At 40.0% G+C, this 26,154-nt stretch overlaps 1 protein-coding gene across 1 annotated transcript in view; it reads right to left on the bottom strand.

The window, feature by feature from the left end:
• Positions 1-26,154, bottom strand: part of CNGB3 (cyclic nucleotide gated channel subunit beta 3) — a 209,217-nt gene that overhangs the window by 52,738 nt on the left and 130,325 nt on the right. Inside the window, exons 13-15 of the mRNA XM_089679736.1 lie at positions 15,624-15,783; positions 14,406-14,503; positions 9,057-9,140 (exon numbers count right to left, since the gene is read on the bottom strand). Of these exons, the coding sequence (XP_089535862.1) occupies positions 9,057-9,140; positions 14,406-14,503; positions 15,624-15,783 (342 nt within the window). The remainder of the gene's footprint in view (positions 1-9,056; positions 9,141-14,405; positions 14,504-15,623; positions 15,784-26,154) is intronic.

Genomic DNA, 26,154 nt, shown 5'->3' with positions numbered 1-26,154 from the left:
ACTGCCTCCACCATGTTTTACAGATGACGTTGTGTGCTTTGGATCATGAACTAGTCCAAGCTTTCGCCACACTTTTTCTTCCCATCATTCTGGTGCAGATTAATCTTAGTTTCATCCATCCAAAGAATGCTTTGCCAGAACTGGTCTGGCTTTTTAAATGTTTTTTGGCAAAGTCTAATCTGGCTTTTGTATTCTTCAGGCTTATGAATGTTTTGCACCTTGTGGTGAACCCTCTGTATTTGCCCTCATGAAGTCTTCTCTTGATTGTAGACTTTGACAATGATACGCCCACCTCCTGGAGAGTGTCCTTCACTTGTCTGGATGTTGTGAATGGGTTTTTATTTACCATAAAGGGGATCCTGCAACCATCCACCACTGTTGTCTTCCATGGACGTCCATGTCTTTTTATGTTGCTGAGCTCACCAGTGCGTTCTTCTTTCCTCAGAATGTACCAAACTGTTGATCTGGCCACTCCTAATGTTGCTGCTATCTCTCTGATGGATTTGTTTCATTTTTGAAACCTTACAATGGCCTGTTTCACTTGCATGGACAGTTCCTTTGAACGCATGATGTAGGTTCACAACAATAGATTCCAAATGCAAATACCACATTTAGAATCAACTCCAGACCTTTTACCTGCTTAAATGATAAAGAAATAATGAAGAAGTAGCCCACACCTGGCCATGAAACAGCTTTTGATTCAATTGTCCAATTACTTTTGGTCCCTTGAAAACGGGGGGATGGCTACTCTTAAGAGCTGTAATTCCTAAACCCTTCCTCAAATTTGGATGTACATACCCTCCAATTATACCTGAGAGTGTGCAATTTCAGGCCATATGCATTATATAACTATAGCTTGAACATGTTTTGGTCAATATCTGAAAAAACTAAAATTTTACCTGTATCCAAATATATATGGACCTAACTGTATGTTCATATAATCTGTTCGTGAATGGTCTGATAGTCTTTACATATTACATATTTCACACCCATTACAGCAAGTTAAAAAAACTCTGTACAGCAATTAACCTAATGATTTAAACTCTTTCCTCTTGTTAATACAATTTAATTTCCTTCTTTGATGTATTTACAATAATCACATTCTTACATTTAGATGTCCCTTTTCTAACACGTGGATCTTTTTGTCTCTAAAATGACTTTTTTTTAACAAAAGTATTTTTCAAAGATTTGGTCCTTGTATATATCACCTTTGGTCTTTCTCCTACCAACCCACAAAGTTTTATGTAACTAAAAAACTTGTGACAATGTTTGTTTAAAACCCTGTTTATTTCATCCCCCTGTTCAATATATGATGTTAGGAATTCAATTACGATTGACTTTGTCCTTCCTCTTTTACCCATCTAATAATTCTGACCTTTCACTCAATTTGGCTTTATAATAAACTCCCTTTAAAACTCCTTTTTCATTTTGGTTAAAATAAAGGAGGACTTTACAGGACTGAGCTTGAGCTCTGCAGTCACTTTTGCAGCAGTTGTTTTCTTATTCTGGCCACAATCCTGCGCAGTGTCCTTTTGTCTCTTTCAGTCAGTTGACCATATTGACTGTGCTTTTATATATATATATATATATATATATATATATATATATATATATATTACCTTAATACAATGGCATTTGAAATTGGGTGGGGTATACTAAGCAGCAAGTGAACATGCTGTCCCTGAAGTTGATAGCAGAAAAAATTGGCAAGTATGCTGATTCCAATAGAAAGGTGTCATAAAAAACAGTGCATCACAATTTGATGTAAATGGGGTAGCGGTCAGGGTACCCATGCTGACCTGGATGCACACTCAAAAGAGCCTACAATGGGTAAGTGAGCTTCAGAACTGGACCACAGAGCAATGGAAGAAGGTGACCTGGTCTGATGAATCATGTGTTCTTTTACATCATGTGGATGGCTGGTTATGTGCGAGTTGCTTACCTGCGGAAGAGATGGCATCAGGAATAAGGTAAGCGAGTGGTGGCAGTGTGACTTACAGGACCTAAAGAATCTACTACTGATGGTTTGGTGCCAGACACCATAGCACACCTTCAGAGATCTACTGGAGTCCATGCCTTCATAGATCAGGGCCGTTTTGACAGCAAAAGAAGGACCTGCTCAATATTAAGTAGGTGGTCATAATGTCATGGCTGAATAGAGTATATATAAAACAGGCTGCCCAAATGACAGGTCCTACCAAAGTAGCTTCCCAAGCGAAAAGAAGGGAATAAGTATCATTAAGTTGTGAGACTGTCCTCCCTTTGAAACAAAGAAGAGTTGCTTTGTGGCAAGAAAAGTCTGCAGAGCCTTTGTGATGTGAAATACCAAGCACATGACATTTTTTTGTTCAGAATAAATATGAGTTTTAGCTCAAGGTAGACAAACAGCTTAGTGATGGAATTAATCTTTAATGATGCAGCATAAAAAATGACCTCTGCTAAACACACAGAGTGGGCTGAATACTTCAGCAAAACCAACATTTTTAAATCATTCAGCTGGAGAAAAAGAGAGTTGTAATCAGGAAGATTAGCCTTTGCGACACCAGTCAGATCTGGGCGAGAAGGACTTTACTGCAAGTGTCATACACTGCTATAGAAAATAAGAGGTAAAATGTTATTTCCCAGGTTGGGAGTGATCTCAACAGCTTTAAGAGCAGCTGCTAATGTGTTTCATTTTCTAACACATCATTTTATCACTGGTAAGTGCTGTTCAGCCATGTCATGTACAAATGTCGATAAAAACTGAGACAAAAACAAACTACTATCTACAGAAAGGCCAACACATTTTGATAGAATTGCAGAAGCCAATGTTAGCTGCACAAAAAATAATTTTGACTGATCATTTTGGATAAAAGCAACCCAAACACATGCTGGTCAATATTTAATGGCATGGTTTATTTCCTTTTGATAAATTGATGTTTAATAAAATGCTTACATCAATGATATAAAATATTCATTTTAAAAATCTACATTTATCACAGGGTGCATCTATACTGTGTTTGAAAAACATGCTGGGCTTTCTCATAGGAAAGCCCAACACTATGTACTCTTCAGCTAATTTTCTAGACTGAGTGAAAAAAATATTTTCATCTTTACTAGGAGAGAAGCAGGAGGGTATTGCAGGCCATAGATGGGGAGAAAACCAGCCGATTTTTCTTTAAAAATTTCAATCGGTCGACGTTACTAGGAACGGTAAAAAAATCGGCCGATTTTCATCCCGTCTACAGCCGGTAAAAAGTGTCTCTGCAGAGAGCTCTGCTGTTTCTTTGACAGTTCTTTGACATTTATAGCGGCTGCAACATTGTATCTATTTGTATCCATTTCGGATACAGATGTTTTTATTCGGAAATAGATACAATGTTGCAGCCGCTATAAATGTCAAAGAACTGTAAGAGAAATAGCGGAGCTCTCTGCAGGAACACTTTTTGCTGGACTGGAATTCTTCTTTTTCATCCTCTTCTTCATCTTCTTCTTCATCATCATAATCTTCTTAATCTTCTTCATCCTCTTCTTCTTCATCCTCTTCTTCTTCTTCTTCATCCTCTTCTTCATCCTCTTCTACTTCTTCATCTACTTCTTCATCCTCTTCTACTTCTTCATCCTCTTCTTCTTCTTCTTCTTCTTCATCCTCTTCTTCATCATCATCTTCATCATCTTCTTCTTCTTCTTCTTCTTCTTCTTCCTCTTCTTCTTCTTCTTCTTCTTCTTCTTCTGCATCCTCTTCTTCTTCTTCTTCATCCTCTTCTTCTTCTTCTTCATCCTCTTCTTCTTCTTCTTCATCCTCTTCTTCTTCTTTTTGTCTTCCTCTTGCAGGTCACTGCTCATGTGCAGATTTTTTATCGGTAAAAAGATTGGCCGATTTGCCCATCATTGCCGTGAAAAGCGGCCGATCGGCAAAATCGGACGATTTTTTTCCAACTTTACCGATAAAAAAAATCTGCCAAAATACAGAAAAACGGCCAACCTATTAACCCACTAACGATCCGAAAATCGGCCGATTTTATTTTCGGCTGAAAAATCGGCCGATTTTCAACCCATCTATGGCCTGCATTAGTCTGCTATTCAGGATTATTTTTAACAGCTGCAGAGATGTGCATAATTAAGTTTCAAAATAAAGCTGCAAGAGGTAAAAATCTAATATTCCCAGGCCCAGACTGTCCATAGGGCACAACGGGCATTTGCAGGATGGGTAGGGGGGAACCCAGAAGTGCTGGGGGGGGGCTGGGGGAGAGCACATATAGAGCAACCAATCTGTCTATTTCCCTCCTGCCACTGCTGAATGCCCGCTTCTCCTCCTCTCCCTCCTGCAGGCATTCAGTGGATGCAGGAGAGAAATAGATGGATCGGTTGCTCTATATGCCACTCCACCACCCTTCCTATTCATCTTCTTTCTGCTGCCCCCAGGCCCCTGTCCTCTCTCCTGGTCCCCTTGTGCTCTTTCTGGGCCACTGTGTGCTCTGCCCCAGCCCCAGCCCCCCCCCCCCCCAGCACTGCTGGGTTCCCCCCTCCCCTCTCCCACCTGGATCTGTCAGGATGAAGAGCGTATGTTATAAATATGTAATATGACAATCAGTGATCGGTACCAATCAGTTGACTTTGTCCATTCATAACTGGGGCATAGTAAACTGTGTTTACTATACATCAGATTATAAATGAATGAGAAGCTCTGTACAGAGCTATTCCTGTCCACTCATTCTGTGCTGCTGAGGCTGCAGAGATGGAGATGACATAACTTACCAAATTCCTGCCAAATCAGTCGAACAGCTCAACAAATCGGGCTTCAAAATTGAAGGAACTTGGTGGAAAATTATCAGTCAAACAGTGACTGCATCCAGTCAGATGTATCATAGAATCAGATGCAGTCACTGTCTGGGTATTTAGACAGCCATGGCTGCCGCTGTCTAAATACAATACCCACCAGAGGAGATTCCCTCATATGTTATGTGTGGATGGGGGTAAGAGGGGACCCCACACTGGCCCCCAATGTAACTGGGACATTTACACTGACCTCAACACAACAGGAGTATTTACACCAACTACCAAAGTAATTGTGACATATACACTGGCCAGCAATGTAACAGGTGTATTCACAATGACCTTCCACATCTCTCTGCTCACCTCTGCATTATTATCTCACTCCCAGTACACCTTTGCATCCCAAATCCCCCTGCTACCTTCAGCACCCCAGCCCTCCACTCTAATAATAACCTCTGCACCCCAACTGCCCCCCCAATCTTGGTTAACCTCTGCACTCCAAACCCCTTTCTGTTCAAATCTGCTCCCAAACTCCTCTACTAACCTATGCCCCCCAAAACCCTCCTCTACTAACCTCTGCACCCCAAATCCCACCTCTTCTATCCTCTGCCCCCCAAACCCCTCCTCTACTAAGCTCTGCCCCCCAAACCCCTCCTCTACTAGGCTCTGCCCCTCAAACCCCTCCTCTACTATCCTCTGCACAACAAATGCCACCTCTACCCCCAAACCCCTCCTCTACTAATCTTTGCACCCCAAATCCCACCTCTTCTAATTTCTGCCCCCCAAACCCTTACTCTACTAACCTCTGCACCCCAAATACCACCTCTGCCCCCCAAACCCCTCCTCTATTAACCTCTGCAACCAAAATCCCACCTCTGCTAACCTTTGCACTCCAACCTTTCCCCCCCCCGCTTATCTCTACATGCGCCATATGCTTACCTTGGCATACTAACCTCTCCTCTGCTTGCCTTTGTACCCTAAATGATGATCCCTTCACTGTATACCTCTGCACCCTACGTGTTCACCTAGGCATCCCAAGCAATAACCCTCTTAACTTTACTCATCTCTGCTGCAGTACTGAAACCACCTATTTACATCCTCTAGGTGGGCAGCATGCAGAGGAGGTGTGTGATTTGCATATGATTCCTGGCAGGTGTTGAAATGCCAACCTAATTTACATACAAATACCCACGTGATTTACATATACGTTACATTTCAATGCCCACCCTGGGATTTAATTCCAGAACTGTGTCCTGTGTTTCTCTGTCTCCAGCAGCTGAAAGCTGGTGGGAAGGGGAAAAGGAGAAACTGGCTTTCAGCTTCTGCAGAGAGCCGCACAGGGCATGGTTCGTCCTGTTATTAACCCCACTCCACCGCATCAATAATCCTCCCTGCCTGGGCACCCTCTGTATGCCAAGCCCCCTACAGGAGGGCCAGAGGTACCCCCCTATCAGTGGCTCTGGGGCCCCCGGGCTACAAGAGAAGGACTACAGGGCTCTGGACTGCCTGTTTTCTTTTTTGTCCCAGTTCGGGCCTGAATATTCCTATTTAATTTATGATTAAAAAAAAAAAGTTTAAGACACCTTTTTTTGTTACTGTACATGACAAACAGCATATACCCACGGGTCCTTAAAGAATTGAGCTCAGTAATTTCAAAGCCATTGTTTCTCATTTTTAAGGACACTTTAGTGACTGGCATCGTACCCCTTGATTGGTGTAAGGCCAATGTGGTGCTAATATTTAAAAAGGGGTCAAAATCGGTACCACGTCATTATAGACCTGTTAGTTTAACTTCCATAGTTGGGAAGATACTGGAGAGTTTAAAAAAAGACCACATAGATGAGTTCTTGCTGGAAAAAAAATATTTTAAGCAACAGACGGCATGGATTCATGAAAGACAGAAGATGTCAAACAAATCTGATTTCTTTTTATGAGGAGGTGAGCAAAACCTTGGACAGAGGGGTGGCGGTGGTTGTGGTATACTTGGATTTTGCAAAAGCGTTTGACACAGTTCCCCACACACGGCTAATGTGTAAGGTAAAGTCTACAGACTTGGAAAAATCCGTATGTAAATGGATAGAAAACTGGCTAAAAGATCGTATTCAGAAAGTAGTGGTTAATGATTCATACTCTGAATGGTCTAGGGCAGCAATGGGCAAACTACGGCCCGGCGGACCTTTTAATCCGGCCCGCGGAGCTAGGCTCCCGCTAGGCTCCTCTCACAGTCCGCCCTGAAGACCGGTGTTGCATGAAAATCTGTCTCCTATGAGGATATGTCCCCCTCGACGTATGTGCGCATGTACCGGAGATCACCGATCGGCTGCTATTGCCTGAAACTGGCACATGCGCAGATACGTCGAGGAGGACAGATCCTCATAGGAGACAGATTTTCATGCTACACCGGAACGGCGCGGGAATACGGCGAGAGGAACGCGCGGAGCAAAGGTAAGTGAATTGACACAGGGGGGACTTAATATGGGGGATGAATTAATATGGGGAATGAATTACTATAGGGGGGATGAATTACTATAGGGGGGATGAATTACTATATGGGGGATGAATTACTATGGGGGATGAATTACTATATGGGGGATTAATTACTATGGGGGATAAATTACTATATGGGGGATGAATTAATATGGGGAATGAATTACTATGGGGGATGAATTACTATGGGGGATGAATTACTATATGGGGGATGAATTACTATATGGGGGATGAATTACTACAGGGGGGATGAATTACTACATGGGGGATGAATTACTACATGGGGGATGAATTACTACATGGGGGATGAATTACTATGGGGGATGAATTACTATATGGGGGATGAATTACTATATGGGGGATGAATTACTATATGGGGGATTAATTACTATGCTTACTATGGGGGAATATTACTATACTTACTATGGATGACACATACACATCGTTCATCTACTCTTGGTCCGGCCCCCGGGTCCAATATATGAACCCATTGCGGCCCTCAAGTCAAAAAGTTTGCCCACCCCTGGTCTAGGGTCATCAGTGGTGTACCCCAAGGTTCAGTGTTGGGACCCTTACTTTTTAATACATTTATAAAAGATATAGGGTCTGGTATTAAGAATCCCATTTCAGTCTTTGCAGATGACACCAAGCTGTGCAGTGGAATAACGTCCTTACAGGATGTCTTCAACTTACAAGCCGACCTCAATGCACTGTGTAATTGGGCAACTATGTGGCAAATGAGGTTTAATGTTGATAAATGTAAGGTTATGCACTTGGAGGCTAAGAATATGCATGCATCATACATACTAGGGGGGGGGTACAACTGGGGGATTCAGTGGTGGAGAAGGATCTGGGAGTTCTGGTAGATCACAAGCTTAATAATGGCATGCAATGCCAAGCTGCGGTTTCTAAAGCAAGCAAAATCATCTTTTGTATTAAAAAAGGTATAGACTTCAGATAGAGAGATATTATATTACCCCTGTACAAATCATTAGTAACACCTCATCTGGAATATGCAGTTCAGTTTTGGGCACCAATTCATAAAAAGAACATTGGGGAACTGGAGAAAGTACAGAGAAGGGCAACAAAACTGATACGAGGCATGGAGGAGCTCAGCTATGAGGAAAGATTAGAGGAACTGAATGTATTCTCTCTTGAGAAGAGGAGATTAAGGAGGGATATGATCAACATGTATAAATACATCAGTGGTTCATATAGGGAACTCGGTGTAGAGTTAGTCACCCTGAGGTCATCACAGAGGACAAGGGGGCACTCTTTATATCTGGAGGAAAAGAGATTTAATCTCCAAACACAGAAAGGTTTCTTCACAGTGAGAGCTGTGAAAATGTGGAATAGACTCCCTCAAGAGTTGGTTCTGGCCAGCTCAGTGGATTGCTTTAAAAAAGGCCTGGATTCTTTCTTAGATACACAGAATATAATTGGATGCTAACATTTATAGGTAAAGTTGATCCAGGGAATATTCAATTACCTCTCGGGGGGATCAGGAAGGAATTTTTTTCCCTGCAGGAGCAAATTGGATCATGCTTTGCTGGGCTTTTTTTGCCTTCCTCTGGATCAACTGTGGGTATAAGATTATAACTATTTTTTTTTTTTAATGGTTGAACTGGATGGATTTTTGTCTTTTTTCAGCCAGACTAACTATGTAACTATGTAACAAAGAAAATGTATATAAAGAGTATATATAGAATATATTATATATAAAGAATATATATATAAACCTAAGAGTCTCTGTACTATTACTGTGGGACCAGCTTATTATTACCATAAAAGAATAAATTGAAAGAATCAGTTACCTTTTTGCATACAAAGTCACCTGGTAAGTAGACAATGGACTTCAACCTCAACAGCAAGTCATGAATCATCTGGGCATCACAACCCTGGAAGATAAATGAGGGAAAAGTCAATACCATCTAGTATACAAATCTCTATGATTGTTAAGTATTGATTAAAACAAATATCATATATATATATATATATATATATATATATATATATATAATGTATGTAAGCCTCTCAATTAGCTGGAAAACAGATTCTTTTAAGTACAGGTAACTGTCTATTATATTCTCATATACCTGACCTTCCGAAACCCATGGAACAAGTGATTCATACTCTCTGTGTTGCAATGCATTGGGTTATCGCCAGCTACTGAAAGTATTCAAAAATCCCAAGTGTTTTTTAGAACAGATGTCAATAATGTTGATGGACCAAATTTTCCATTTTTTACATACTTCTAAAGCAAATTCGATGCAAAGTGGAACCCTTGGTATCTATATCGTTTACCATCTCCAGACTGAAAATTGTGTTACATCTATTTTGAACACAAGTGTCTACAAGATACTTTTGTTCTTTTTCTTTATGACTTTATGTTCGACTTTGACGGAACCCATGAATGTTTTTTTCCTTTTTATATATACGAATTTGTATTTGCTACAGTTTTTTGGACCTTTTCCTAATATGTACTTCCCTATACTTTTCAATTGCTCCCATTTTGTATATTTTGATCATTGGTTAACTACAAGGCCAAAACTCTTTGTATTGTAAACTTAAAAAAAAAAAACCAATCACTAAACAGTAAACAAAAATATATACATTCATGGCCAAAAATATTGGCACCCCTGCATTTCTGTCAGAAAATGCACCACGTCGGCCAGAAAATTGTTGCAATTACAAAATATGTTTAGGCATTCTTATGTTTATTTCTTTTGGTATGACATTAAAAAGTAGAGAAACAAAAAGCCAAATCTGACACATTCCATGCAAAACCTCAAAAATGGACTGGACAAAATTATTGGCACCCACAATTTAATATTTTGTAGCACACCTTTTGGAAAAATTAACTGAAATCAATCGCTTCCTGTAACCATCATTCAGTTTCTTACATCTCTCTGCTGCAATTTCGGACCACTCTTCTTTTGCCAACTGCTCCAGGTCTCTCAGATTGGAAGGTTTCCTTTTCCCAACTGCTGTTTTGAGATCTCTCCATGAATGCTCTATGGGATTGAGATCTGGACTAATTGCTGGCCAGTTCAGTACTCTCCAGTGCTTTGTCTGAAACCATTTCTGGATGCTTTCTGATGTGCTTTTGGTCATTGTCCTGCTGTAAGACCCATGACCTCTGATGGAGACCCAACTTTCTGACATTGGGCCTTACATTGCACCCCAGAATTCTTTGGTAGTCTTCAGATTTCATAATGCCATGCACATGGTCAAGACATCCAGTGCCTGAAGCAGCAAAGCAATCCCAAAACATCAGTGACCCTCTACCATGTTTGACCATAGGTACTGTATTATTTTCTTTAAAGGCCTCATTTCTTTTTCTGAAAACAGTAGAATGATGGGCTTTACCAAAAAGCAGTAATTTTATTTCGTCTGTCCACAGCACATTCTCCCACAAGGATTTTGGTTAACTCAGGTAAGTTTTGGCAAACTCGATTGTTGCAATCTTTGATCAAGTTTTTCTCTTTTGTCCACATCCAGTGAGATTAGCATCCAGGGATGTAAACTTCTTGACAATGTTGCGCACAGTGGACACAGGAACATTAGGATCTGTTAATTTATACAGGTGAGTTTAATTATAAATGACAGGAGCATCACAAACTTGGAATGCAATTATTTCTTACAATTTTGAGAAGGTGCCAATAATTTTGTCCAGTCCATTTTTGGGGTTTTGCGTGGAATGTGTCAGATTTGGCTTTTTGTTTTTCCACTTTTTTGTGTCATACTAATGCAAACAGAAGAAATAAACATGAGAATGCCTAAACATTTTTAATTGCAACAATTTTCTGGGTGAAGTGGTACATCTTCTGACAGAAATGCAGGGGTGCCAATATTTTTGGCCATGACTGTATGTATATGTAGCCAGGTGCTTAGCTGGCAAGAAAAAAACTACTACAGAGACACCATGCTGCAGCTTCTCTATGTGTTCACACAGGACTTCTACGCTGATCTTTTCAGTGCTGTTCCACTTACATCCAGTAGAGGGAGCCTGTGGGACACGATGTGTGGACAGATGTGGGACACAAGACTCTGATGGATTGGATTGTGGGACAGTGAGTTCACTGGAGGCACTTGGCTATTGTAGCAGATGGGGGCGTGACTTCGGTTCCCAAGAGTGGGGATAACAAGGGAGGAGCCAGAAATAGTTTTCCTGGGCAGAGTAAGGAAGGACAGCCCTATTCTGTGGGAGGACTGAGACAGTGCACACTTTAACCTGGTCATGTGCAATAAAAGCAGATGGCCATCATCCTTGAGTCTGAAACTGTGACCTAGACTGCTGGGAGCTTGTTATTCAGAGAGGGGAACTACGCTGAGGAAGAGGAGTTTCTGGTTGCCAAACATCTGGAGCAACATTTGCTGTGCACATAGGACTGTTGAACGACCGCTGGTTGGCTTTACACTACCGCTAGCAGACTGAGATTAACTGCCTCAAGAGTTGGTTCTGGCCAGCTCAGTGGATTGCTTTAAAAAAGTCTTGGATTGTTTCTTAGCAGGGGCAGACTGACCATTTGGAAACTCGGGCACTGCCCAAGGGCCCAGGGTCAGTAGGGGGCCCCATGAGATGCCCCTGGTACCTTTTTCATAGGCTTTTTTGAGTTTGGGCAAGGACACAGGGGCCCCATGATCCCCTATTGCCCGGGGGCCCCATGAGTTGTCAGTCCACCCCTGTTTCTTAGATACACAGAATATAACTGGTTACTAACATTTATAGGTAAAGTTGATCCAGGGAATATCCGATTGCCTCTCGGGAGATCAGGAAGGAATTTCTGCTCCTGCAGGAGCAAATTGGATCATGCTTTGCTGGTTTTTTGCCTTCCTCTGGATCAACTGTGTGTGTAGGATTATAACTTTTCTTTTATGGTTGAACTGGATGGACTTTTGACTAACTATGTAATTTAGGAACATTATTATTATTATACATTATTATATTATTATACATGATTTCTATAGCGCCACTGCATGCAGAATCCTTAAAGGGACAGTATTTCCAACATAAAGTTTGGGCGACACCAAACAGCCGTCAGAAGGTTGAGAGCAAGCAGTCTATTAATTACTGACTGCTGTCTACAGGTCTTTCCCTAGCCAAGGGCACCCTTTATAGGTTAAATAAAAAGGTGTAGCTTTTAAACATTTTCTGATTGCTGCCAAACAGGTCAAATGTTCAGTCATTGTCTTGTCATTTGATGCTGTTTATTGCTACTGTTATTCTTTATCTGATGTACTTGTATGGTATAACTGCCAAATATGAGTTAAGCTGGACACACATTATCAGGTTTTTTTTTTGTAGAATCCAGCAGGCTGAATGAAAAAACTGAAGAGCTCAGGAGGAGCTTGCTGTACTAACTATCCGATGTTAGTACAGCGATCTTCCCACTGAACTGCTGTGTTCTGAAAAAGGGACTGCCCCCTGCCAGAACACACCATTCAGTGCTCGCAGCCAGTGGCTGCCAGCACTGATCAGATGCTGGTTTTCCAGTATACCAGTTCGACAGAAGCCGGCTTCTGTCGGATAGGCTGTTGTACACACGGGTCAAATGTCTTCTGGTTTCTATTGATATTCGGCCTGTGTGTACAGGGCTTTATTATAGCCTGATGCTTTCTAACTGTTAATCAGCTTAGAGCAAAAACGTACCCACTGTTTCATTCATCATTTCTCACCCTTAACCCGTGACAACCAACCAGTTTGGTGTCTTGATGTCAGTTTCTGGTGCCTTTGCATAACTGTGGGGATACTTGTCTTTGTGTGTGCATGGGTGTCTGAAGTTATCTTCTACCCAGCCAGGCGTTAGAGAGTATAGAGCTGTTCACAGGGTCGTGGCACAAGAACAGAGAACCCAATACATTCAGTAGCTCCTCCAGGGTAAGCACTACATATACATATTTCAACAAGGAGTATTGATGCCCACAAATGGTGTGCTGTGTCCCACTGAATTGTCAGGTGGGTATTTAAAAGCGGTAAAAATCCTCCTGCGCTCAAAATGGGGTCCTAACTCCCAAGCTGCTAGCACTAACCTCTTTGACAAAATGAGCGTAGTGACTAAATATATATACAAATTGTGCAGCGCTACAAATCAATAAATAAAACACAAATAAATGCAAAACCCCCCAGTGCACACAGTGAGTACAATATACACAGTACAAAACGTGTAATCAAGTGTACATGTGACCAGTGTCCAATCCAACACTTGTGAGAATCACAGTAATATATATATCCACACAAAATTATGTATAAAAATGTCCAATAGTGGTGCTCATCACAATAATATCCACACAACATTATATAAAAAGTCCAATCTTGGTGCTCAGAAAAAATGCTCATGCAGGTGCTGACGTGATCACTCTTGTGCAAATCCTTAATGGCTGAAGTGCCCCCTCACCTCCTTGTATCGACCCTACCGGGTCAGCTTGCTCAGAGATATAAACTCTCAGGATGGTAACAGGATTATTGGCCAAGTCCACTTCAACGTATTCCAATCTTCCCATATACAGCCCTGTCAATGATGTCCTCTCCAGGCCATATATAAACAAAAAACTTCCACAGTGTAAAACCTTTTCATTGGGGTATAAACAAATAAAAATGCCAACTCACATATTCCTTCGCCTCTGACACTGCAGATCTATAACATGCTGGAATTGTACTGCATGGGTATACAATACAGGATTTTCAAATATGGCTCCCACGCCAGAAGTGACGTCACCGTGCACCCGGAAATGCCTCCTCGCGAGGTATTTCAGCCATTAAGGATTTGCACAAGAGTGATCACATGTCAGCACCTGCATGAGCATTTTTTCTGAGCACCAAGATTGGACTTTTTATTTAATGTTGTGTGGATATTATTGTGATGAGCACCACTATTGGACATTTTTATATATAATTTTGTGTGGATATATATTATTGTGATTCTCACGAGTGTTGGATTGGACACTGGTCACATGTACACTTGATTACACGTTTTGCACTGTGTATATTTTACTCCCTGTGTGCACTGGGGGGTTTTGCATTTATTTGTGTTTTATTTATTGATTTGTAGCGCTGCACTATTTGGGTATTTAAAAGTGTTTTTTCTCATTGATGCAGTTTATTTTCTGTGAAGTGTAACAATTTTTAAACCACTATTTTTCAAATCCTGTAAGAGACTCACTTTAAATAATTCCACATTGTTAACAATAGCCAGGTTGACATCAACTGCAATAGCCAGCTGCATTCTTGTCGGCATTTCCTCCAAAAGCTCTGACTCATCTGTTAGTGTATTATAAATAAATAATAAGGTTAGATAATATTTATATGAAATACAGGTAATACTTCATTAATGCAAATTGGATTCTAGTTTAGATAATAATTGTTAAAGTAATGAATGGGCAGTAGACCGTGGCTAATGTTCAATAAACTATTGTGAGCTGGGGATAGGTAGCAGGTACAAATGTTCCTTGGGGTGAGCCCACTTTTAGGTACAAGAACTAGTCTAGTGAGGTAGTGACAATCAGTGCAGTGTTTCCTCTGTCCAAGCGTTTACATTATCTCTGCCAAGGTCTTAGGGTCAGTTTCTGCAGCAGTCACTAACTTTTCAAACAGCATCTGTGTCTGTTACTGGACAGCCTTGATCTGCTGTTGATTCTCCTGAATCAGCACCCGCATTTGCTCCTGTACTGCACTGACTTGTTGTAGTACAGTATTTGTTTGCTGTTGTGCAGCATTAGACAACATCAACTGTTTTCGGAAATCCTCCATGTTCAGTCACTTCGGGTATTGGCCCTTTAAGTAGTAGCTTCTTGCTAACAAAATAAACTGCCTGCATCCTCCACCATATGTGAGCTGGGAATAGGTAGCAGGTCCAAAATCCCCCTGGGGTGAGCCCACTTTTAGGTACAGGAACCAGTCCAGTGAAGTAGTGACAATCAGTGCAGTGTATATTGGTGCTATTTACAGTCTATTTACAAGTGTTGTACAGTGTTCCACAAAATAAACAAGGCAAAAACAACAATATAGAATCCTATCCTTGAGCCAATACAAATTCTGACTAACAGGTTGATCATGCCTAATGCTTGTCAGTCTCCACTAATGCAGTTTTGCAGCTTACACCAACCTTGCAGTTCTCCCAGACTGGACTTGTCTGTTACACAGGAGTGAGAGCTCTGACTGCAGGTTCCAGGAGAAGAGTGAAACCCGAACTTGGCCGAGGATCAGCGATCCCTAAATGTAAATGAAAGGAGCCTGGGAGATATATAAACCCCCGAACAGGACTTTTCCCAGCTCCCTTAGAGACACTCTGCTACACTATATATCATAAAAATAAAGCAATTGCATATTGGAAAGCTATATCCCATTAACAAACAAAACATGCTATAAGTTCATTACATACCAAGCATTCCTTGTGAATCCCATGTATACTCATACCAGCTCCGCACACGATTCTGAACATGTTTAGGGATTTTGTTTGTGTTCATGTATGAGATGGTTTTGTCAACACAAGAACGGTAATAGCTCTGTCCTGAAGTTGCTGCCCCAATCACATCACGCATCTATAAAAATACATTTGAAGAACATATTGTTAGAAATTAACTTATTTTAGGGGTAAGAAATTGTATAAACAAAGTTTCCTTACCCTTTGGGCAAAAGCTAGATTGACATCAAAGGGATTTTTACAGTGTTAAAAGTAGGTCTGGTGTGGCAGCATGGACACCTCAGCATTACCACTGCTTGTTAGGACCTGGATAATATGCTGCTAGCACTGTTTCCCAGAAAGAAAGGTTGTAGTTCTGGTGTCCACCAGTGCGTGTCTTCCAGCAGACCTCAGTAATCAGTCACCACCTGATGCTGGCTTGTGGGAAGGTATTTAGTTCCTCTATTATTACCTTGTGCTTCAGTGTTTTGCCCTGCTATCCAGACACTGTTTGCTATTGATCCTGAGCTTGATTCCTGCACAAGCTTGCTCTTGCATTGCACCTTTATACTGTGCCCTGCTGCCTTGTACCTGCTACTCTGTTCCTGATCCAATTCTTGGTTCCCCCTTCCTAACTGTTCCTTATATCTTTGGTTTTACCCTGTTTATCCATGTTCCCCATTGTGTATATATTGTATATAGTTAGTTTGTTAGGCTTTCTGTTACATAGGTTGCTTGATAAGCATTTTGTCATTTGGTATATGTTGTAAACTTAAGATACTTGTATCTTTATGTTTGCTGTGTATCCTGCTTGCTGCTGTTTGGATGGGTTATGTTTCACTGTAAATAAATCTTTCTTAAAGCAAACACAGTCTGGTTTTTGAGTTCCCTTAGTGCAGTGATGCAGATTTGGCCATCCCTGTTGCTTGTCCCTGACACTGATGGAAGTTTCTGTAGTCTAGTTCTAAGGGATGCTAAGCCTTGGTTAGCCATATTTGTAACATTTTCCTTCCAATATCCTTCAATCTTTCTTTCTGGTAGCATGTAGAGCCTCCAATCTAAATGATGTATTAGTAAAATCAGAATTTAAGAAACCTTCAATAAATAAGTGGTTAACTGAAAAATCCACAATGACAGGTATGTTCCCAAGTGGGCATTGTCAAATATGCCCCTATGTGGACAAAAACGAAAAGTTTTCAAATACAAATAGAAATAAATCCTATGAAATTCGCAATTTTAACAACTGTTCCACCTCTAAGATTATCTATATGATTGAGTGTCCCTGTAAAAAGTTTTATATAGGGAAAACCAAAAGACAGCTAAGAACTCGTATAGGTGAACACCTTAGAGATATAAGAAATAAACAGAAGATTAAAGAAAATGGTAGAGAAAATCCCTGGGCCCAACACTTTAGGGAAACTCGCAATGGAAGAACAGAAGATCTAAAAGTTAAAGGAATTTTTGCTCTTAATATTTCTCCAAGGAGAGTAGATTTTGATAAATTGTTATTACAGAAAGAACAATTTGGGATATACACTTTAGAAACACTTATTCCAAAAGGTTTAAATATAGAACTTAACTTCAAGGTCTTCTTAGAATAATCAAAACTGATGGCCATGTCTGCACTAGTATTGCTCTATCTACAAAGTGGATAGATCACTACTACTACCACGGTATTAATTTTAACATTTTATATATAGCACTAGGAGGCGCTGTTTTCAGCATTGGTACATGCCTTTAAGAAGGATAAGGTATGGGGAATTCCTAGTACAGTCAGAAGGGGAGAGCCATAATTTACTAGGTGCTATTTTGTTTTTTAGATTGGGTGCTCTCCTGCAAGTTATTTTGGGTTTATTGTTAATGGTGTCCTGCAAATGGGAGTCCTGTAGAAGGATTGCCCAGTTTTCTTAAAAGGTATTCCATTTTTTGGTGTTGGTCTATTCACCTTCCTTTCTGTAGGCACTGAGTGGTTTGCCATTGAGAGACGTGGAATAAGCTGTGTCCACTAACCCATCTGGACACTCCTTATCAGAAAATTAGTTTTTTAGGAGGACACTTTGGGTGATGTAATCTGAATCCCTAGCAGAGTTCTGTCTTAATTAACAAAACTGTCCCTAGGATACCCCTAGGGTGATGACAACTTTTGCAGTATACGAAAGAATTACCAGCAGTTGGTTTGGTGTAATTCCTCACAAAGATGGTATGCCATTCATGGTACATTTCCCAATCTTAAAATGCTAGAGTATTATTTATTTATTTCAGGTACTTATATAGTGCCATCAATTTACTCAGCGCTTTACACATATATAATGTACATTCACATCAGTCCCTAACCCTCAAGGGGTGTACAATCTAAGGTCCCTAACTTACATTCATATATACACATATTAGGGCCAATTTAGACAGGATCCAAGTAACCTACCAGCATGTCTTTGAAGTGTGGAAGGAAACCCACGCAGGCACATGGAGAAATTGCAAACTCCAGGCAGGGGGTGCTGTGGCTGGGATTCGAACCAACGACCCTAGTACTGCCAGGCAGAAGTGCTAACCATTTAGCCACTGTGCTGCCCATCTCTATCTCTGACTGAGGTGAATGAAAGACCAAGTATATTCTTATTACAGCAGGGGACAAATTCATCAACTGAGGCAGGAGACCGCTCCCAGATGATTAGAATAACAGCAATGAAGCATTTATAAAAGATGATATTGGCTGCAAAGGGTTAGTGCAGCAGATGTTTTTATCTTCCCAAAAAACCCATGGTTAAGTTTATATATGAAGGTGCAACATTAGCACCCATAGCAGTACCATGGGTTTGTAGGTAATACTCCCCATCAAAAGTGAAATAATTATGTATCAGGCAAAATAAAGTAGCATCTGTAATGAGGTGGCTTGTTTGCGGTTGTGCCTATATTATGGGGAATAGATGTATATAGAGCAGGGGTATTGAATTAAAATTCAAGAAGGTCCGGTCACTAAAATTTTCTTCCTGCTGAGGTCTGACTCTCAAGTTTGGGCTATGACATCAGAGTGCCCCCTTACATCAGGTGTCTCCATCACATCACTTGTCTCCATCACATCAGGTGTGCCCACCAGAGTGCTCCTTTACATCAGGTGCACCCATCAGAGTGCCCCTTTACATTATTTGTCTCCATCAGAGTGTCCCTTTACATCAGATGTCCCCATAACAGTGCCACCTCACATCAGTTATCTCCACCAGAGTGCATAACAGAGTGCATTACATCAGGTGTCCCCATCACATCAGGTGTGCCCATCAGAGTGCCCCTTTACCTTAGATGTCCCAATCAGAGTGCCCCTTTACATCAGGTGTCCCCATCAGAGTGTCCCTTTACATCAGATGTCCTCATCAAAGTTCCCAATCAAAGTGCCCTTTTTCATCATATTCCCTCATCAGAGAGCTCCTTTCCATCACATGTGCTCACCAGAGTGCCCCTTTTCAACAATATGCGCCCATCAGAGTGCCCCCTTAACATAGAATGTGCTCATCAGAGTGCTCCTTATTTTATGTTAAGGGGAACTCTGATGTGCACATTTTATGTTAAGAGGCATGCTGATGGGCATATTTTATGGTAAAGGGTACTCTGATAGGCGCAACATAAAATGTGCTCATCAGAGTGCCCCCTAACAAAAAATGCACCCAACTGCTGAAATTCTAGACTTGCGGGCTGGATGAAAGCATTGCTTGGTCCGTTTTAGGACAGTGGTCCGCCATTTAATGATGGCTGATATAGAGAGTTAACATCTAATGAAACCCAGAGGTAGTTTTGCTCCAAAGTATAAGGTGCAAGGAATTCTAATGAATGAGTCCCATTTCTGATATATGATTGTAGATTCTGTGCGAGGGGCTGTAAAAATAATCTACATATTCTGAGAAGCTGCTCGAAATACTCTCCGTAGCGATGACTACCAGTCTGCCTGGGGGATTATGCTGGTTTTTATGTATCTTGGGTATATGATAAAAATAGGAATCTTGTAGAACTCCTTACACAAAAAGAGGCCTCAGACTTATATTTTATAACTTCTATTTTAAACTCAGGTAATGGATCCTTAATCAACTTTTTATAAATGTGAGTGTCAGATAATAGTCTGCGGGCTTCAGATGTAAAGTTGGACCTATTTTGAAGGACAATCCCTACCACCTTGTCAGTTGATTTTGTCAGGTTCCTCATTAGAGTTTTCAGAGCAATAGTTTCATAGGGTTTCAAATTACTAGAGATGTGCTTTTTATTTTTATGGGCATTGTGACACAGCTTAATAAATCAGAATAAACTATTCTGTAAAAGGCTTCCAGATAAGTACCCATTACTTGTGAAGGACAAAAAATAGATTTGGGTTTGAGGGATATATGGGTAATTGGTGGAGAGGTACCCATTCAACCTCACTCTCTCTTTTTATGGGGTGTTCTTGTTGGTATTACACCAATAGTAAAGTAAGCACCAACACATAACATATATTAATAATACACATAGTGCTGCATTTTTTTGTTGTATATTGCTGTCACGGTTCATCCACATGCCACTCCCACAGCGACTAGCTAACCGAGGCGCGCACGTGTGGCCCTGACTTGGGGTAAGAGGGAATAAGGGGGACTTAACTTCTAATATATAAAACCGGCCATGATATACTTTCACAGCCCGCACTACCTCTTGGCCACCACTAGAGGGAGACTCCACTCCAATCCAGGCGGCTGACTACACACTGGCACATACAAATCTTACATACAATCTGGTTCACTAATTAGGGTTGAGGAGCGGCCCAGCATTCACACACCCTTCTAGGATTCCTCCAACTATCCTACAAGCTACAACCCCGGTGTTATACACTCTTCCACTGTCCACACACCCCCACACCAGACACACCACAAATGGTAGCTTGCCACCACGAAAACAGTTTATCCGCAGAACGGTCTGTTGGGACACCACACACACACACAGATCTCTGTCTAGCAGATCTGCTACCTTTACAATCTGCATGCAATCCGCCTACACACAGTGCAACTGCATACAGATAGGCAATGAACTTGCCCGAGCATTTATAGACACTAAAATACAATATAAACTAATCTCTCCGAAGATATGAGCACGTGCTTAAATACCCAGAAGTCACTTATTAATTTTATGATTTAATATCCCAAAGTGGACAGCGCATAAAATATGTACAAAGTATAAAAAGTTACAGAAAATACAAAAAATACAAGAAAACACACAATTGACTATTCACTATAAAATAAAACAGAAATACAACTTTTACCAAGATTTATCCTGTAACTGGAGCTGACTGACTTGAGAACGTCCGCGATCCATCAGTCAAATAGAACGGGCTACATGCGAATCACAACATCCATACCTCAGGGTCCTCAATTTATGGGAATATGGACGTGGGTTGGAATGAGTCCTTGGCCAATCAACCCTGGGGGGTGTTCCCGTACCAGCCAACAGGATGTTCTGGGTACTGAAATGCCCAAAGTCGATTGGTCCAGGAACAGTTTGAATCACCAAGTAAGGGATTGAATTTCCGACACCAGCGAATCAGTCCGATCGCGACAGTACCAATCACTGTTCAGCTGTCGCGATCCGGCTCCACATGACCATTTCCTGCATTTTTCTGGCATTCTACATAGGCCACAAATACAGTTTTTATATGCAGATGTAGCCCACAGAGTGCTCAATCAGAAGGAAGTAATTTCATCTCTCTGCAACTAATATTTTAGCTTTTATGAGAGATGAAACATATTCCTTTGATCCACTGATATACTTCAAAGCTCTGGTCTCCCGCTGTGTCATGAAACCAAGCTGTCTCAAGCCGTTTCCTTCCAGGGTTCCCCAAAGGTGACAAATCTTATTGGTACTTAGGTGTCACTTCCAGCCTGAGGAAGCTGCTCTGTCTTTTCAGATGCTAATAAGTGAGCACATGTCCCTGAATACCTATAAATAAATATATGACCGAATACATCTTTAATAACAAGGAATGAAACTATATTTACGATTGTATATTGCTACAGGTCACATCTCAGCTACTCAAATCTGTACATTTATGTCACAATTGCTTGTAATCACTTATTTATTTATGTAACATGATCACACCTTCATATATGGAGAATCATACCACTGGCTTTTGACAGAGGAACTCTCTCATTAAATAGGATCCAATTTTTATTTAATTTTTTTTATTATATTAGCATTATGTAATTTTATTTTCATTTTCAATTTGAATATTTCCATCACTTGATTATTATTCCTTTATCATAATTAATTCAATGCCGATTGTTCCTTTTATGTATGTTTTTTATATTTATTATGAAAATTGTAGATGTTAAGTTGTAGTTCCTACTCATAAAGGTAAAATGGAGAAAATATTAGAATCTTAGAAATTAAAAAGAAAAAAAAAGAGGAGCAAAAGCGCATGTAAGGACAATATTGCTTACATTGTTCAGAGACTTCTCATTTAGACAGTGTTTATATACTCTTTATATTTTCTTGACTACTAGGGCTTGAACCATAATGACAATATTTTATCTGATGCTAATAGAGATGTAAAAATGAATAACACAATAATCAATATATATTGTTAAAAGCCAGTTCTAGGTTTGGCAACCTTAGTCCTCTGACAACTTATCCCACCCCACCACCATTACGTACATATTTTTAAAAATTGTTTCATATACATACCTTTATCAGCTTTTTCTGCTGTCTAGTCATAAGACGTTATGGGATCCTCTTCATATTTTTGGCCTTCTGTGGCTAAGGTTTGTCATGGATGATGCAGAGAATGATGCTTATGTATTAAAGTGTGTTACATTCTTTGCAGCACCAACCCTCTTGTGAGCAGATCCTAGGCTCATGGAAAGTGGGTCACTTGTTAGAGATGTGCAAGACAAAAAAATCGTTTTTTTTTGCAGTTTGGATTATTTAGTTAAGTCAATCATTTTGTTTTGTCATATTCGTTATGTTAAAATGATTCATTTTTGGAATTTATTTTGCATATTCAGATTTGTTTCATATATTCATTGTTCCAAATAGATTCATATTTGCGGAAGTTATTTTGAAAGATTCGGATTCAGTCATTATGTTTATGGTGCAACTTTGCATTGTGACTTGCTTGTGACTTCAATGAGACTTGCTTGCAACTTTGTTGCAACTTGCTTGAGACTTTGATGTGCTTGCATGATAGCTGTGACTTATCATAGCAATACAGAGTGTGACACATATTATTTAACTCACAAAAGCCTCTGAGGCCACAAACCAATGAAACAAATGAATACGCATTCATTTGTTGTTTTCCTTATAATTTATTTTGAATTTGTTGAAATTCTTTACTATTTTGATTAGCAGATTTGGATACAACTGAATCTCGGAATAATGAAAATTTTGTCCGATTTGTAATTAAATGAATTGCACATATCTATTGAATGACTCTGGGTGCAATTTTCCTGGAAAAAGAGAGCTAACTGCAGGACTGAGCCTTGAGCCAGAGGGCCATTGCTGAAGAGTATTGCAGCCAGAGCTGCCTTTGTATTTTAACAACATTTGGACAATTAACTTTTTTTAGAGTTAGGTTTTAAGTTATATCAGTATGAAGACTGGATATTGTCTGCTCAGAAATGTAGATAAATTGACTATTTCATAAAATCCTCAGACTTTTGACTGCTATCAGAACCAATCTCTTTGTACTGCTGACATACAAATAATTCTTATCTTCTTTCTCATTTTTGTTTGTGATTGTCTGGGAAACAAAGACTCACCGCTTATGACAGAAGCCACTGCTTTAGCACACCGCAGCTGACCAATTCAGGCTGCAGTAAAGGGAGAGTTTCTAAATCTTTACAGTTGTTGGGATGTGAGGTTATTCTCTCACCAATGGGGGATGTCATTTTTAAAGCCAGTTTGAGTTCCCTGAACGGGAGACAAATATGAATTTATGCTATGATCATATTAACTACTACTGGTGGTTTAAGCAAATCAGTGTGTACCACTTCCCACAAACGATACCAAAGTTACGAAGTGATGGTTTATGTGTTTGACTCTAAGTAGCACATTGAAAGTCAGAATTTTTTCCCCCTTTTTTTCATAACTTTTTTTATACTATTATCATATGGTGGATGACAGCATATTTTGTTTCCATACAGCTAATATAATTGCTATCCTGTTACACTGTTTAACATCTTGAACTGCTTCAATTACTTTTTAGTACAGACTTTGCCACCAAGTTTCAACTTAATTTATGGATTTACATTGTGTGATCTTCTGAGAGGGGTCTGTAAGACTTCTAAGTCTATGTGAGTTTGCTATGTCTAGTTTTCTAACCTGAATGGGTGGACAGAAAAAAATGGAGGCCAATAAAGGCAAATTAGCCAGCAAACTTGATTTTTTTCCCTGCCATTTGCCTACTGATTTTTTTCTCTTTTCATATTTTAATCTGTCTATAAGATTAGAAATCACCTCTAACTATAGGCGATATTGTGGTCTATAAAGCACAGGAAATACATGGAATCCTCCAAGAGGCAATCTGGTTTTTAAAATATACAATGTACAAGGATAACAACAACCATGTCTACGCAAATCAAACATATTGGGGTTGATTTATTAAAGGTAAATAGAATGAACTTTTCAAAGAGAAGGTGTACTTCGCACAGGAATTTTCCTCAGAGCTTAGTGAATAAGGTGTAGCCCTGCTGACTTCCATCATTCAATCATGTGAAAGAAAAAACACTTTTTTTATTTTCCTTGCACATGATTGTGTATTTTTGTGCAACGTGAAACTTCACAGCATTGACTAAGCTCTGGAGAAAATTCCCTTGCAAAGTGAACAGCCTAAATGTCTTTAGTAAATCAACCCCTAAGTTTCTACCCTCCTGACTCATGACCCCTCCTTCCATATTGTGACCAGCCCTCCTCCAAGGTCATGCTTGGCACATATAGGAAGAGAGTCATGTTCTACAGTACATATGTTTCTCTACCTGGACACAACTTGCTGCAGTCGGAGGGCCATGTTATGTTATTTTTGTATCTATACCATTACGTACCATCAAGGCTTTATGCTGAAGGACAGTGTCATGCTAGTACCAGTACTTTTCTTAACGGACAGTTATTAATTAAAGTAGGTCTTGTGAACAGTACATTACACAGATACAAAAAAAAATATAAGGGATCGGTTTTACTTGCTACAAATTCGTATTTATGTTCATCTAGTCATCATGATTTATACAGCCCTGCCAGGGTTCTTTCTTCACTGAAGTTAAGGAGATTCAGTGGCATCCTCTCCTGACTCCCACTTTGCAAACTGAACAGTAAAAGAGCTGTAGCAGAGTGATGAGGTCATCCTTCTACTCACTCCTCCTATCATTATGTTCTAGGTCAGCACATTTGTATACAACTCAGCTGAGTGAATGTCTGTGTTCCACTTAAATCTGAGGATAAGCTTTAAACGTGCTAAACTAGGGAATAAAAAAAAAAGCACTGCGCTAGAAGAGAAACGTAACAAGTGATTTTTGAGTTGATTTGAATGTAATAAATAGTCTAATCTGATAAGCGGGTTAGATTAAGTTATATACAGTACGGATAAAAGTGTGCTGGAATACAGAAGTCAGTTGAATGTTCAAGATATTAAATTCTTTTTTGAAGGGTGAAAATCATGTTAGCAAAGCTATTACCTTGTATAATATACAACAATAAGCCCATGATTTCTGGGAGGCAATTGACAGTAAGATATAAACTGAGAATGTTAAAAAAATAATAAATATATCTGCTTAATATGATAAATAAAATGTGTGGTTGCATAGACGGTGCTGAGTACTTTATTGTGTTTTAAAACTGAAGTCTGAGAAGGAGCGAGGGGTTTCAGCCCATCTCCCCGATTCAGATGTGCGAGTCAAAGGAATCTTGGATGCTTTTTAAGATCAGCTAAATAAAAATGATTTCAAAGCGAGGGCATATACCAGTTAATAAATAGACTGCTGCAAAATAATATGGTTAAATGGTTGAAGTGACACTAAACGATATCCCTATTCTCAAAAATAACCTATGCACATCCACTACTTAATGACCCTCAAATCTATTTTTCAAGTTGTTTCTTCTTTTTTTTGCCTCTCCCTTTCCCCTTCACTTCCAATCATCTGGAATAAGCAGTGCATGTTAAGGTGTACGTTTAATAAACTGTGTTAATTCTTGCATGCGGTGATATAGTATATGGTCCATAGTCCACATTCCATCTCGGGAACAAGCAAGAGGGAGTGGTTATGGTTTTCTATACAGGGGGACCATGGAGAATAAATGCAGCCACTCTCTCACAAGAAGTCAGATCACAGCCGCAAGAAAAAAAGGTATTTAGAGATTTGAAGCAGGCTGAGAGCAATAGGAGATTTGTTTTTTGTTAAAGTACAACTAAAGGCAAATTGCTTTTAGTTTTTGATAGGGTAAGGTCGGGTTATTACCCCTTCAAGTTTTTTTGCCATCTGTGTCCCATTGGGGAAATTTCCCTTCACTTCCTGTCCCA

This window comes from Staurois parvus, unplaced genomic scaffold (assembly GCF_062004578.1).
Source record: "Staurois parvus isolate SC_StPar_1 unplaced genomic scaffold, SC_StPar_1.0 ptg000230l, whole genome shotgun sequence".
Taxonomy (NCBI): domain Eukaryota; kingdom Metazoa; phylum Chordata; class Amphibia; order Anura; family Ranidae; genus Staurois; species Staurois parvus.
This window is presented reverse-complemented; position numbering and strand designations above follow the sequence as displayed.